The 11,510-nt window shown below is 39.0% G+C and overlaps 2 protein-coding genes across 2 annotated transcripts; one reads left to right on the forward strand and one right to left on the reverse strand.

Annotated features, from left to right (window-relative positions):
- Window positions 1-2,145: 2,145 nt before the first annotated feature.
- LOC117295383 (nucleotide triphosphate diphosphatase NUDT15-like) lies at window positions 2,146-5,811 on the forward strand. The gene is made up of 3 exons (XM_033778001.1): window positions 2,146-2,306; window positions 3,247-3,443; window positions 4,497-5,811. Exons 1-3 carry the CDS (start codon window positions 2,146-2,148, stop codon window positions 4,613-4,615), a joined length of 477 nt encoding a protein of 158 aa, XP_033633892.1. The 3' UTR covers window positions 4,616-5,811.
- A 1,819-nt stretch (window positions 5,812-7,630) lies between these two features.
- LOC117295384 (frataxin, mitochondrial-like) lies at window positions 7,631-11,042 on the reverse strand. Its single transcript, XM_033778002.1, has 4 exons — window positions 10,950-11,042; window positions 10,279-10,399; window positions 8,999-9,096; window positions 7,631-8,466 (listed from the first exon to the last, which is right to left on the reverse strand). Exons 1-4 carry the CDS (start codon window positions 11,021-11,023, stop codon window positions 8,319-8,321), a joined length of 441 nt encoding a protein of 146 aa, XP_033633893.1. The 5' UTR covers window positions 11,024-11,042; the 3' UTR covers window positions 7,631-8,318.
- Window positions 11,043-11,510: the final 468 nt, after the last annotated feature.

The raw sequence follows: 11,510 nt of genomic DNA on the forward strand, positions 1-11,510 counted from the left end.
ACAATAACTTCGAAATAATGTATCTGTTAGTTTCCTAAATATCATATTATGTGTAGAAAAATACACTGATTCTAATAAGATTTGTTTCAGTCCATAAAAGCAATCAATGTTCGTCTATTAATTAATTAATCAATTAGAATCTTGGCATCATGTGTACAACGTAGTACTTCATAAATTGGGTGCAGTCACTTTCATTGCAATGTTTAAACATCTCTATGGCTCTTGCAACACACTGCGGACCTGCATGGGTTGAGGACTCTCGGGGAGAGTCTGAGAAGACGATGTCGTGATGTTTGCATCTTTAATTTGTTTTTGAAAAATGGCAACTAGTAACTAATTAACCACATGACCCTCATTTGCATATTAAATTAGAAAATCTTTGCTGCACCATATCTCAAGAAGTATACAGCCGATTTTAAGACTGTTTGTTGCTAAAGCCTTTTTGGGGATTGGAAATTAATTTTGAAAAATCGTGACCTCAAGTTGACCCCTACTTCCGGGTCGACCGGAAGTGGGACCATATCTCAAGAACTGTACAACAGATTATAAAACTTTTTTCAGTTATAAACTCCTTAGGCATAAAATATAACTTTTGACAAACCGTGACCTCAAGTTGACCTCTACTTCTGGGTCAACCGGAAGTGGGACCATATCTCAAGAAATATACAACCGATTTTCAAACTTTTTTCAGTTATAGACTCCTTGGACATTCAAGATTAGTTTGAAACACATTTGACCCCCATGTTGACCTTTACTTCCGGGTCGACCGGAAGTGGGCCCATATCTCAAGAAGTACAAAACCAATGTTGAAACTTCAGTTATAGACTCTAAGGCAATAAATATTAACTTTGGAAAACTGTGACCCTATGTTGACCTCTACTTCTGGGTCAACCGGAAGTGGGACTATATATCAAGATCTTCACAACCGATTGCTTTAACTTTTTCAGTTATAGACTCCTTGGCATTGCAGATTAGTCTTTGGTAGCTGTGGGCCCATTTTCACCTTTACTTGCGGGTCAACCGGGAAGTGTGACCTAATACCAAGAGCTACACAACTTTTTTGAAACCTTTTTTTCAGTTATATATTCCTTGGGCAATGAAGCACATAATCCAAGCAAAACAACAAGGAACAGCTTCGTGTTTGTTCACAAACACTTAATGTCTAGTTGTTGTTGTTGTTGTTGTTGTTGTTGTTGCCACTGCATAGTTGGCTTCGCCTTGGATTTCTTGAGCTCTGCCTTTTTGGATGCTGCAGACTTTTCTGCCTTTTTAAGTCTCTTTTCGTCTCCGGAGTCGTCCGCCAACTCATCCGTGATGTACTCCTTAACGGTTGCCCAGCCTTGTGTGGATCTATCTGCAACCTTGATGAGTTTCTGGTGTTGTTTGTTTAGTTCTAGAACTGCGTCAAGTTGGGCCAATCCGGAGTCGATGTCTCCGACTTTCAGTGATGCAATGGCCGATTCGATCAGAGCGTTGAGCTTTTCGGTATGTCGAAACTGGTCCTTATTGCCAATGCTCTTGAAGTCGTACTCGATTTCGGCTGATAGTGATATACGTTGCTTCTTGATCGCTGATTCGACCCTGGTATCTATACTGCTTGACAAGGTTCGGATTGCCAAAAGGATGTCTTCGTTCGATGCCTCAGGATTCATTTTCAGATTTTTGTATGGTATCGTCAATTTGATGTAGCGAGGTAAGTGGCTCTTCCGAGAGTGAATGTTAGGCTGAGAACGCCCCGGTTTTATAGAAGAATGTAAAGAAAACCTTACGTAATCGCGGCACGCTCTAACGAGCGTGATGCACCTGGCGTGCAATAACGAAAATAAAATTAACATTACACATAAAGTCGGTCATTAAAAAAGGTTTTTGCCACAAACAATAATAATTCTGTAGCCGCTCTGTTAGCCCCATGCAGGTAACTTGTAGGGACCAATATTTCTTTTTCTGTTCAATACGGTTTCGCCTTGTAAAATTGCCACTGCCTTGTAACTTGGCCTACTTAAAACAAAACAAAACACGCGCAAAGTCCCAGTTTCAAGGCAAAGGGCGACCTCTTATGCCACATAGATTCTTTATGTCTGTGATTTTAACCAACCAAGATGGCAAGGGCGACCTCATACGTCACATTTTAACCAACCAACCAAGATGGCCGCGCCCTGTGAACAACAGCATGTGTCCCGTCCGAAAGTTGGTGTTGGTGTTCTTATCAAAAGCTCAAAGCATCCAAACTGTGTTATAATTGGCAAAAGAAAAAATGTCGACGGCGATGGCAATTTTGCTTTTCCTGGTGGTCATTTAGAATTTGCGTAAGTTGTCGTAGTTGCGATAACGGAACCCTCCTCTCGACGGCCGCCAGGAGGAGGGTTACGTTTTGTGTATCGCAACTAAACTTCATTACCTAATTTTTAGCCCCATCATGGCATCAGGGGGATCAGAGTCTGCCATCAATTGAACAAATAAATAAAACGCTGGATTCCCCTCCTAGACCCGACCCAGTCACCAGTGACTTGGGCGCTAGATTCCTTTTTAGTTTTTTGGGGAATGTTGACATGACCGATAATGTCAAAATTGCGAGAAAAAAAGGAATCTGGCGGCCAAGTTCGTCACTGGGTTTTACCTCCCGATCCCTCCGGCTCCCTCCGCTTCTTGAAAATTTAACAGTAACACCCTGGAGGTAAATATAACTCGCGTAGGGCCAAGAACACCTGAAGAAGTAGGGAGTCCAGCGTATTGCCACTATTGACTGATGGGGCTTCTAAATTTTATTAGTAATAATTAAAAAGTTCAGAATTTATCTAGGCAAAATTTCTTCACAATTTGGAAAAGTTTCCGTATGGCGCCACCACTTTTTCATTCGATATAAAATAATATAGGAACTTATTTACCTGATTGATATATCCCTTTTTGTAAAAATTAGTTAAAAAGTGCTGGCGCCATACGGAAAGTTATCCTTATTTTAAAGTTTAGATTTATTTCTTGACTGAATTCTCCCTCCCCCCGAAAAAAAATATATATATTATTTATAAAAGGAAAAACTAATTAAAAGGGTATGTCTTATTTTTTTTAGTAACCACACAAAGTCACAACATACAAAATAAAACAAAATCAGAAAACCAAAAAACTAGACCCAACATACCTGGGGCCAGCCAGCCTGGTGCCAACATGCAGGGGCTCTTAGCTAATTGTTTAAAATTTGGACATTTGCATTTTTTGTAATACAAAATATGATTCCCTCTTCTTACACAGGGAGAATTGGGAGGAATGTGCCATCAGGGAGACTGAAGAAGAAACAGGCCTAAAGATAAAGAAGGTCAAGTTTGGTACAGTGATCAATGCAGTCAGCGTTGAAGACAACTACCATTATGTTGTCATATTTATGGAAGCAGAGATTGATATGTCGTATCAAGAAGAACCAGTGAATATGGAGCCACATAAATGTCAAGGCAAGTGTTTTAAGTGTAGAATGGTTTCCCTCAGATTTGCCTGATGTATTTTCCCAAATCTACTACTTCCACTTCATATACAACAGCTGCAACTAGGCTTCCAAACTGGGCTTCTAAACTTGTCTTTCGTGTCTCGTAGCATGATCACCCCTGGTTGCGATAACGTAACCCTCATCCCAACAGCGAAGCCATAGGCACATAACCCTCCTCCCGATCGAGTTTGTGTTCTTAGAATTTGTCTCATGCTTTTCAAAAGTGGTAAAAACGGAGCAAATCTGTTAACTTATCTTCTGGATAACTTATCTTCCCGTCTGGAGGAGGGTTACGTTATTGCAACTAAACCATACGACACCTTATTTAAAAGAGCTCCCCTGGCTGCTAGTTAGGGAGAGGCTAACTTCAAGATCCTGGTTTGTATACCGCCTGGTCGCTCAAGCCTTCACAACTAGTAAAAAGTTGGGAAGGTAGTGCATTCTGCTCTACCAGCCATGTTCCTAGTGGATGATGCACATGCCTACATCCTTATGGACTGTTTCAGCTTTCAGCCCCAGGAGTAGTAAGTGGCAATGTGCCCCTAGTGGCAGTTGATTTGAGTCAACAGCCGGAATCAGTTATGTGTAGCCCTCACCTTGTAATGGCCATCCAAACTTTTGATGTCAGTAGATTTCCCATTTAAAAAAAAACAGAAAACTAATATATTTGTGTTTTTGGGATTGAACAAAGAATTGACTGGAGTGGGATTCGAACCAATGAAATCTGGATTAACGTGCCGGCGCTCTACCAACTGAGCTATCTAGCCCTATGTTGGTGATGTCCCTATTTTGTCAATATCTTTGTTCGGGGGTGCCAGTCAGAAGCCATACAACCGTTAACTGCCGTGTAGCCAGGGATCACACCCAATTACCATAAAACCTGGGACGCGGCAGCGAGGGGATCACCTCTGTTTGGGACTTTTTGTTTCAGATATCAATATAAACCACAAGGGAACCTGATTGGGTAAATATATTTGTGTTTTTTTAATCTTATTATATAATTTTTTTCTTTTTTTCATAGGTTGGGAATGGTGGGACTGGGACAAGTTTCCATCAGCTCAGAAGCTTTTTTGTCCACTGAGAATTTTCAGGGAAACTGGCTACAACCCTTTCTGCAAAAGTAGTGACAATGCTGTTTGAATGGCTTTTACTGGCATTGGTCACCAGCACGGGTAAAAACAAAATATATGTTTTGTCCCGATGCAAAACTAACGTTTATCGTTGCAGTACCCGGTACCGCTGCCAGCACATATGATTCAAACTACCTCAAGCTACCTCAGTGGTCTACTGGAAAGCCTGTGAATTTTTGTATCATAGATTTCCAGAAAGACTAAGTTTACAGTGCTTTATACACAGCGGGGTAAGGGTAAAAGCAAAATGTATTCATTCCCATTATACTAACTATGTCTACATTTGGTTATTGTTATTTATACAACACCCAAGCAGATCCTTGCCATTTGATTGGAGGATTGTCCGTCACGTGATGGCAAATAAAAGTACTATTGCACGCTGAGTCGCTCATCATGCATTTTTCAGTCCATCCGAAAAGTACTATTGCGCGCTGCGCTACGTGCGCGTGTCTTTGGTAACGCAGCAGTGTTAATACATGCAAGGCACATACATTCGGGGCTGCGTGTCTCAAAATAGCTGAACAGAATGCACATTGTCACTTTTTAATCCAACAGGCAGACCCAAAAGAAACGGGTGTAGTTTCACAATTAAAAATTGTACGCTTTGTTTGTTTTGAAAGTTGTATCCTCCACTCAAAATGACAAAGATCTACTTGGATGTTATATAAAACAACTAATGAATGTTGTTCATTCGTGATAGTGCAAATATGTTCATTTGTTGAAAGATGGAATGTTCCATTCAACTCGGCTCCGACGCGTGAATAGAACATTCCATCTTTCAACTCGTGAACATATTCGCACCATTGCACTCATCCACATTTATTATTTGCATACTATACTATATAAAGTTGTATTCTTCATACTAATATATTTTTAGTTATATCTTTTTTTTTATATTGTGTAAAGTATGTTAACCAAATTTGTATTTTCTTTCCAAATTCACCTGTCATCACAAGGTAAATCTTGTTTGCATGTTCCCATTTGTTACTGTACAGGGTGTTTAAAAAAAAAACCTACATGTACACACTTTTGAAAAGGCTGCTGAATAAAAATATATGATTCTGGGGGAAAAGGTTTATATGTATGGATAGGTATGGACTCAACTTTCACACGACACCAATATATGTAAGTCTGAAAATAGTTCATGATTGGGTGAGCACTGCTCACTTTTGTAAGGGGTATGAAAATTAGGTTGAACAGGAATTAGCCTTCCAATTTGTGAGATTTGAAGCTTACAAAATTCAATCCAAGATGTAGGCTACTTATTCTTCAGTGAGAAATGCTCAACCAAGCATTATGGCCTTTTTGGTGTCATATGAAAGTTGAGTCCAAAAGCTATCCACACATCTAAACCTTTTTTCCCAGAATCCTTTTTGTTTTATTCAGCAGCCATTTCAAAAGTGTATGAATTTTCTTTTGATACACGCAGTAAACTATAACGTTGTATTCTTCGTACATGTACTAATCTATTTTGAGTTCAATGTTTTTTTTTTTATACTGTGGAGTGTGGAAACTATGTTAACCAAATTTGTGTTCATTACCAAATTCCCCCATGTCATCACAAGATTAATCTTGTTTGCATGTTCCTATGTGTTACTGTGTTGTGGGTATTTTATAAGGCGTTACGAATATTCTGTTTAATTCTGGGATACGAATGTGTGTTATAGATATGTATTTTTGTAAAAGGTACAAACTAAGTTGAAGAGAAAATAAAGTGTAAGGGATTGCCCTGGCAACTCAAAACTAATGACCAAAGATTTATTTATAAACCATAAAGGCACCGGGCACTATTGGTAATTACTGAAAATAATTGTTAGCATAAAAACTTATTCAGTAACAAGCAAAGGAGAGCTGGTGATATTATAAATATTGTAAACAGCTTCCTCTGAAGTGATGTAGTTTTCAAGAAAAGTAATTTCTTGCTCAAATATTAGAAGACTTCAGGCCTTAAAGGAACACGTTGCCTTGGATCGGTCGAGTTGGTCTTTGAAAAGCATTTGTAACCGTTTGTTACAAAATGTATATGATTAGAAAGGTATATTAAAAGTAGAATATAATTATCCACACAAGTATCACTCAAAACTGCATGGTTTTCCTTTTACCTCGTCGTCGACTAACACGGTCGGCCAATTATGGGAGTGAAATTTTTAAATCATCTTTCTAACCAATACAATAATGAGTGAAGTCGGGTCAATGTAAGTCTTTTCTACTTCTGTCGTGTTATTTTGATATATATTTTGTATTAAACCTCGTTTTGATATGAACTGAAATTCAATAAATAATATAGAGGCATGCAAGATGTGTCGTAACCTTCAGACGTGTGTTTATTTGTTTAAATACTCCGATATTGTATGTATTGTACAAATCTTAAGTTTATTTTTCAAGGTCTCTTCTTGGTACAGAAGAACCTATTGCTTTTCAGTCATAGTCTGTTGAAATGTTTTACAAAGGGTCTGGGTACTTTTCTAGGACAAAAAATACACAATGTCCACAGATGAAAGATAATGATGGTGGAAAGCATCCCTTAGTAATTACTTGCTGAGGTGCTGTAGTTTTTGAGAAACGAGTAAAACAAGTCACACAAAAAAAATTCGTCCCAGTGAGACAATGTTTTTAGCATAACAAACTTATTTTTGAGATATTGTTTAACCCATTTTTTAAAAACTACAGCACCTGTGCAAGTAAATTCTTTAGACAGATTACTGGCATAAGTTCCCTGCCATATTTCTTGCTTGTGACTAGTATTTAACTGCTGTTTACGAAGCATACAATTGAGTGGAGTCGGTAACCTGAATTTACTTAGCAAGGATTTCTTTGCTTAAGCACAAAGCTCTATGAAATTGGGCCCAGGTTTGTTTGATTAGATGATACTGTATATGACAGTCGACGACGAGGACTCATCGCGCTTGTGGGTTTATTCCTAAAGGAATGCTACAAAAATATCTTGAAAATGATGATGCACAACACATTGTTACGTGTAAGAATTGTGGCCTATGTTTCTGTGAATGTGTTGTCTATGCTTCAGTTTTTAGTTAAAGCCTTTTATTACGTTCGTAGTGCTGGCCCAAAATCCGGACAACAATTTTCCGCTTTTTCTTTCATGACCCGCTCACAGGCCTGTCATAAATACATTGGTTTAACATCTAGCATATTAATTCAAATTGTCCTAGCAGATGAGCAAGGTTATAAATAACAGAAGTTGCGAATTGAAACAAATTTATGAAAACATTTAGGATTTAAAATGATATAAAATGAAAATGACTGCCAACATTTTCTTCAATAAAGTTTTACATGAATCCTATCATACATACATGATTGGCAGCATATTGCGCCACAGCACCTTGTAAACCATTACATGGTGCTATGGGATAGGTTTAGGTCTCATAACTCAAACGTAATCCCACATACCTTGCAGGAAAATACTGTATGTTGAATGCGCCTTCAGCGTCACTGGGTGATGGATGTGTGCGCTATATAAGAAGCTACTATTATTATCATCTGCTCAACATAATACAATAACTCCTTAGACAGAAAAACAGGCCGCATGTGTCCAGTTTAAATCACCGATTGATGAAAGCTGCACCACTTTCTGTGATTGCAAATATCTGCCACTCGAAACGATGAGGTATAATCTCTGAAGTTGTTACACACATCCGCCCTTTTCTTGGAAGTATTTATGGTTTGATCAATGTCTCTGCAGCACCTACTTCATGTCACGTATCACTTGTCCTCATCACCTCACAAAAGTCAAGAGTCCGGCCGACGATCTTGGAGATTTCCTCTGAGAGTAAATTGTGCATAGGGATGCCATCATGGGAATAAACCCAATCATTATTCACATAGTCATACCGTTTGGGGCCGCTGTAGAAAGATGAGATAAAATTAACATTAGAATTATCAACTCTAAAACAAAGATTGTAATAATGGGAAGAGCAAGGTTTCTCATTTTTCTAACAGTGCGTAGGCAACTTGACTATGGTTTTAACTTAAAAGTACATGTAGCTGTTGTCAAGCACACTGGACTCGGAGAGTTCGTTCCAGCCCTGGGCTGACTTTTATAGAACTCTAAGCACAAAAATTACTTATATGAAATTTCTTCCTTGACAAAAACAAGATTACCAACCAAATTTCCATGTGATTTGCAGAATAAGCAAACAACAACTGAATATCAATAACAAGCAATATGCAACAAATGGAAATTTGGTTGGTAATCCTGTTTTTATCTTGGAATAAATTTCATGCTAAGCAAATTTTTGTGCTTAGCAGCCCTATGAAATTAGGCCCTGGTCCCTCAACTGTGTGGGTGGCGGGGGGGGGGGGGGGGGGGGGGGGGGGGATGGTGGGGGATCAAAATTGTGGATATAAAAAAAAGTATCCCAAGCACTGAACAAACCTTGTTGGTGAAGACAGCCATATCTGTTTGTTAGGTGACTGCTTGTTAATGACGTACGTGCCGTGGTCGGCCCCAAAGCTCACTGTTAACACGCCCGACTGTAGAAAAAAGGAAACGGAACATATGAGAAATGTACCCAAAACATTCTTCTACCATGCAGGCGGGCCTGTTATTTCATCTTTGCAAAGGGCAAGGCCATTTTCTTTCTGCAAAGGGGACACTTTTGAAGGGGCCCCAAGGCCAAGACCAGGGGCATCATCGGCAATGGCCTCCGTGTAATCACAGCCTGACTATGGACCTGCGAGACTGACATGAATAGCTTTGACATCCCATCTGAGGGGTGAAGCAACTCTGGTGTTTAGAAGGTATACGTTTGGTAATTATCACTCTTAAAATTAATGGCTATAAAAACTTGCTTGGTGCAAAGAACCAAAGCTTTTGATAAAATAAAGCATTTTTAGAATCAATTCACTTTGAATTTATGTTGCTATGGACACATAAATCAGTTTTTATAACCTCCCACAACTTCAATTTGAGAAGTGTTACTGACAGTAATGTTTTTCAGACTGTGTATTCTGATTATGGATTACTCTTTCTGCATGGACATATTAATCGCTCCAGATTTTATGTGTTATCTCTAAATGCAACCCCTTTAAACATTTTGTTAAAAAAAAAAAAAAAAAAAAGTTAATTAAATCGTATGATCATCTACACCTTGTAAACCCCTTAAGGTGCTACATAATTGGGTCTCAGAATACATCACTGCAATAACCTATCTTTCTGAAAGTTGTATATTTTCAGCACCTTGAGTACCTTGTTTAGTAGATACATGTACGCACGTTACATACAATGCAAGACATCTATAATATTATAATGTTTATGTTTTTTTATTGGGTTAAAACAATTGAATGGTTAAAAAACCTAAGGTATACTTATGTATGCCTTTAAAGAAAGACAGCGCTGGGACCAGAACTTACTCTCTTTGTGTCTCCCCCACCCCACCATAAGGGACTTTTCGTTTTCGACGACGGATGGTTCTGCGACGGTTGTTCAGCTAAACGTTGTCGTTTTCAGCACAATGAAGATTCATCCCAAGTACTGTCAGAGAAATTGAGGGACGACCGTCCTCAAAGCCGACGCATGCGCAGATGAAGCCAAATGTCATCTTTACCGTCGCAGAACCATCCGTCGTCGAAAACGAAAAGTCCCTAATATTTGTAAGGAAAGACCGTTATTTCATAAATACCCCAGTAGGGATAGATCAAGATACATTTTCTCACCGAGTATGTGACGTCAAAATCTGTCAGAGAGTCTTCTTCATCTCCAAGCTCCTCCAGGAATTCTAGTAGATTCTCTAGAGTTTCCTCCGCCAGGTTCTCAAAGGTTAACTGGTCAAGGGATCTGGAAAGAGGAATTAGAAGATTGGGTGTCAATCATTCTTGTACTGGGCACTTATCATAGGAACCAAGCTTGTATCGGATCGGTTACAGGGAACTGTAAATGTTGTATAGCAAAATATTTTGGCTGCACAGATTTTGTTCACAGTGAATGGTAATAAATGAGTAGCAAATTGTAATTTTGAGTAGGAATTGACACATTTTTCTCTGCTATACTATACATGGGGAAATCATTCACAGGGTTAATAAACCAGCCAAGTCTAGGACCTAAGACATCTTCAGAATGCTGAAGGGAGAAGTTGATTTTCTCATTGTGCTGCCAGTCATCTGTGGGCAAGCAACATACAAAGTGTGGACTTGAGATCAAACAAGTCCACAAAATGTAGGGACTTGTAAGCGTAGAATGCCTAGTAACGTGGAGTACGCACGCGCAGAAGCCAGAATTCGCCGCTAACCCGTGAAATATGCTTGCCATAAGCACAGAATTCCCTCACTTTCAGTGCCCATTCTGTGCTTATGGTAGGCAGAGCCATGAAATTGGACCCAGGTCTCACCCTTCTGTTGAGCTTGAAAACACACGAGAACTTTTCCAAACTTGTTTGACTGCAACACCTTGATGTTCTCCCATCAACGAGAGCGGAGAAGTGCCATGCTACAATAAAAGTAATTATTAAAATTAAGTTTTTGGTTGATCTTTTCCAAACTTGTTTGACTGCAACACCTTGATGTTCTCCCATCAACGAGAGCGGAGAAGTGCCATGCTACAATAAAAGTAATTGTTAAAATTAAGTTTTTGGTTGATCTTTTCCAAACTTGTTTGACTGCAACACCTTGATGTTCTCCCATCAATGAGAGCGGAGTGGTGCCATGCTACAATAAAAGTAATTGTTAAAATTAAGTTTTTGGTTGATCTTTTCCAAACTTGTCTGACTGCAACACCTTGATGTTCTCCCATCAATGAGAGCGGAGTGGTGCCATGCTACAATAAAAGTAGTTGTTAAAACTAAGTTTATTGTCGACCACTAAACTTACATGTTATGGTCTATATGTAGATAACTCACGACTCTGCGTCACACGGTGACATGTTGACTATATAGAACATGCAAATTATACAC

The sequence above is a fragment of the Asterias rubens genome, chromosome 10 (assembly GCF_902459465.1).
Source record: "Asterias rubens chromosome 10, eAstRub1.3, whole genome shotgun sequence".
Taxonomy (NCBI): domain Eukaryota; kingdom Metazoa; phylum Echinodermata; class Asteroidea; order Forcipulatida; family Asteriidae; genus Asterias; species Asterias rubens.

Excerpts from the sequence above, each read along its gene's own strand:
- LOC117295384 (XM_033778002.1), bottom strand. The coding sequence starts at position 11,023 with ATGGGAGAACATCAAGGTGTTGCAGTCAAACAAGTTTGGAAAAGTTCT. Across the intron at positions 10,400-10,949 it reads TTTTCAAGCTCAACAGAAGG|ATCCCTTGACCAGTTAACCT; the intron begins GTGAGACCTGGG and ends TCCTCTTTCCAG. Across the intron at positions 8,467-8,998 it reads TGGCTGTCTTCACCAACAAG|CGGCCCCAAACGGTATGACT; the intron begins GTTTGTTCAGTG and ends ATCTTTCTACAG.
- LOC117295383 (XM_033778001.1), top strand. The coding sequence starts at position 2,146 with ATGGCCGCGCCCTGTGAACAACAGCATGTGTCCCGTCCGAAAGTTGGT. Across the intron at positions 2,307-3,246 it reads GGTGGTCATTTAGAATTTGC|GGAGAATTGGGAGGAATGTG; the intron begins GTAAGTTGTCGT and ends CTTCTTACACAG. Across the intron at positions 3,444-4,496 it reads GGAGCCACATAAATGTCAAG|GTTGGGAATGGTGGGACTGG; the intron begins GCAAGTGTTTTA and ends TTTTTTTCATAG.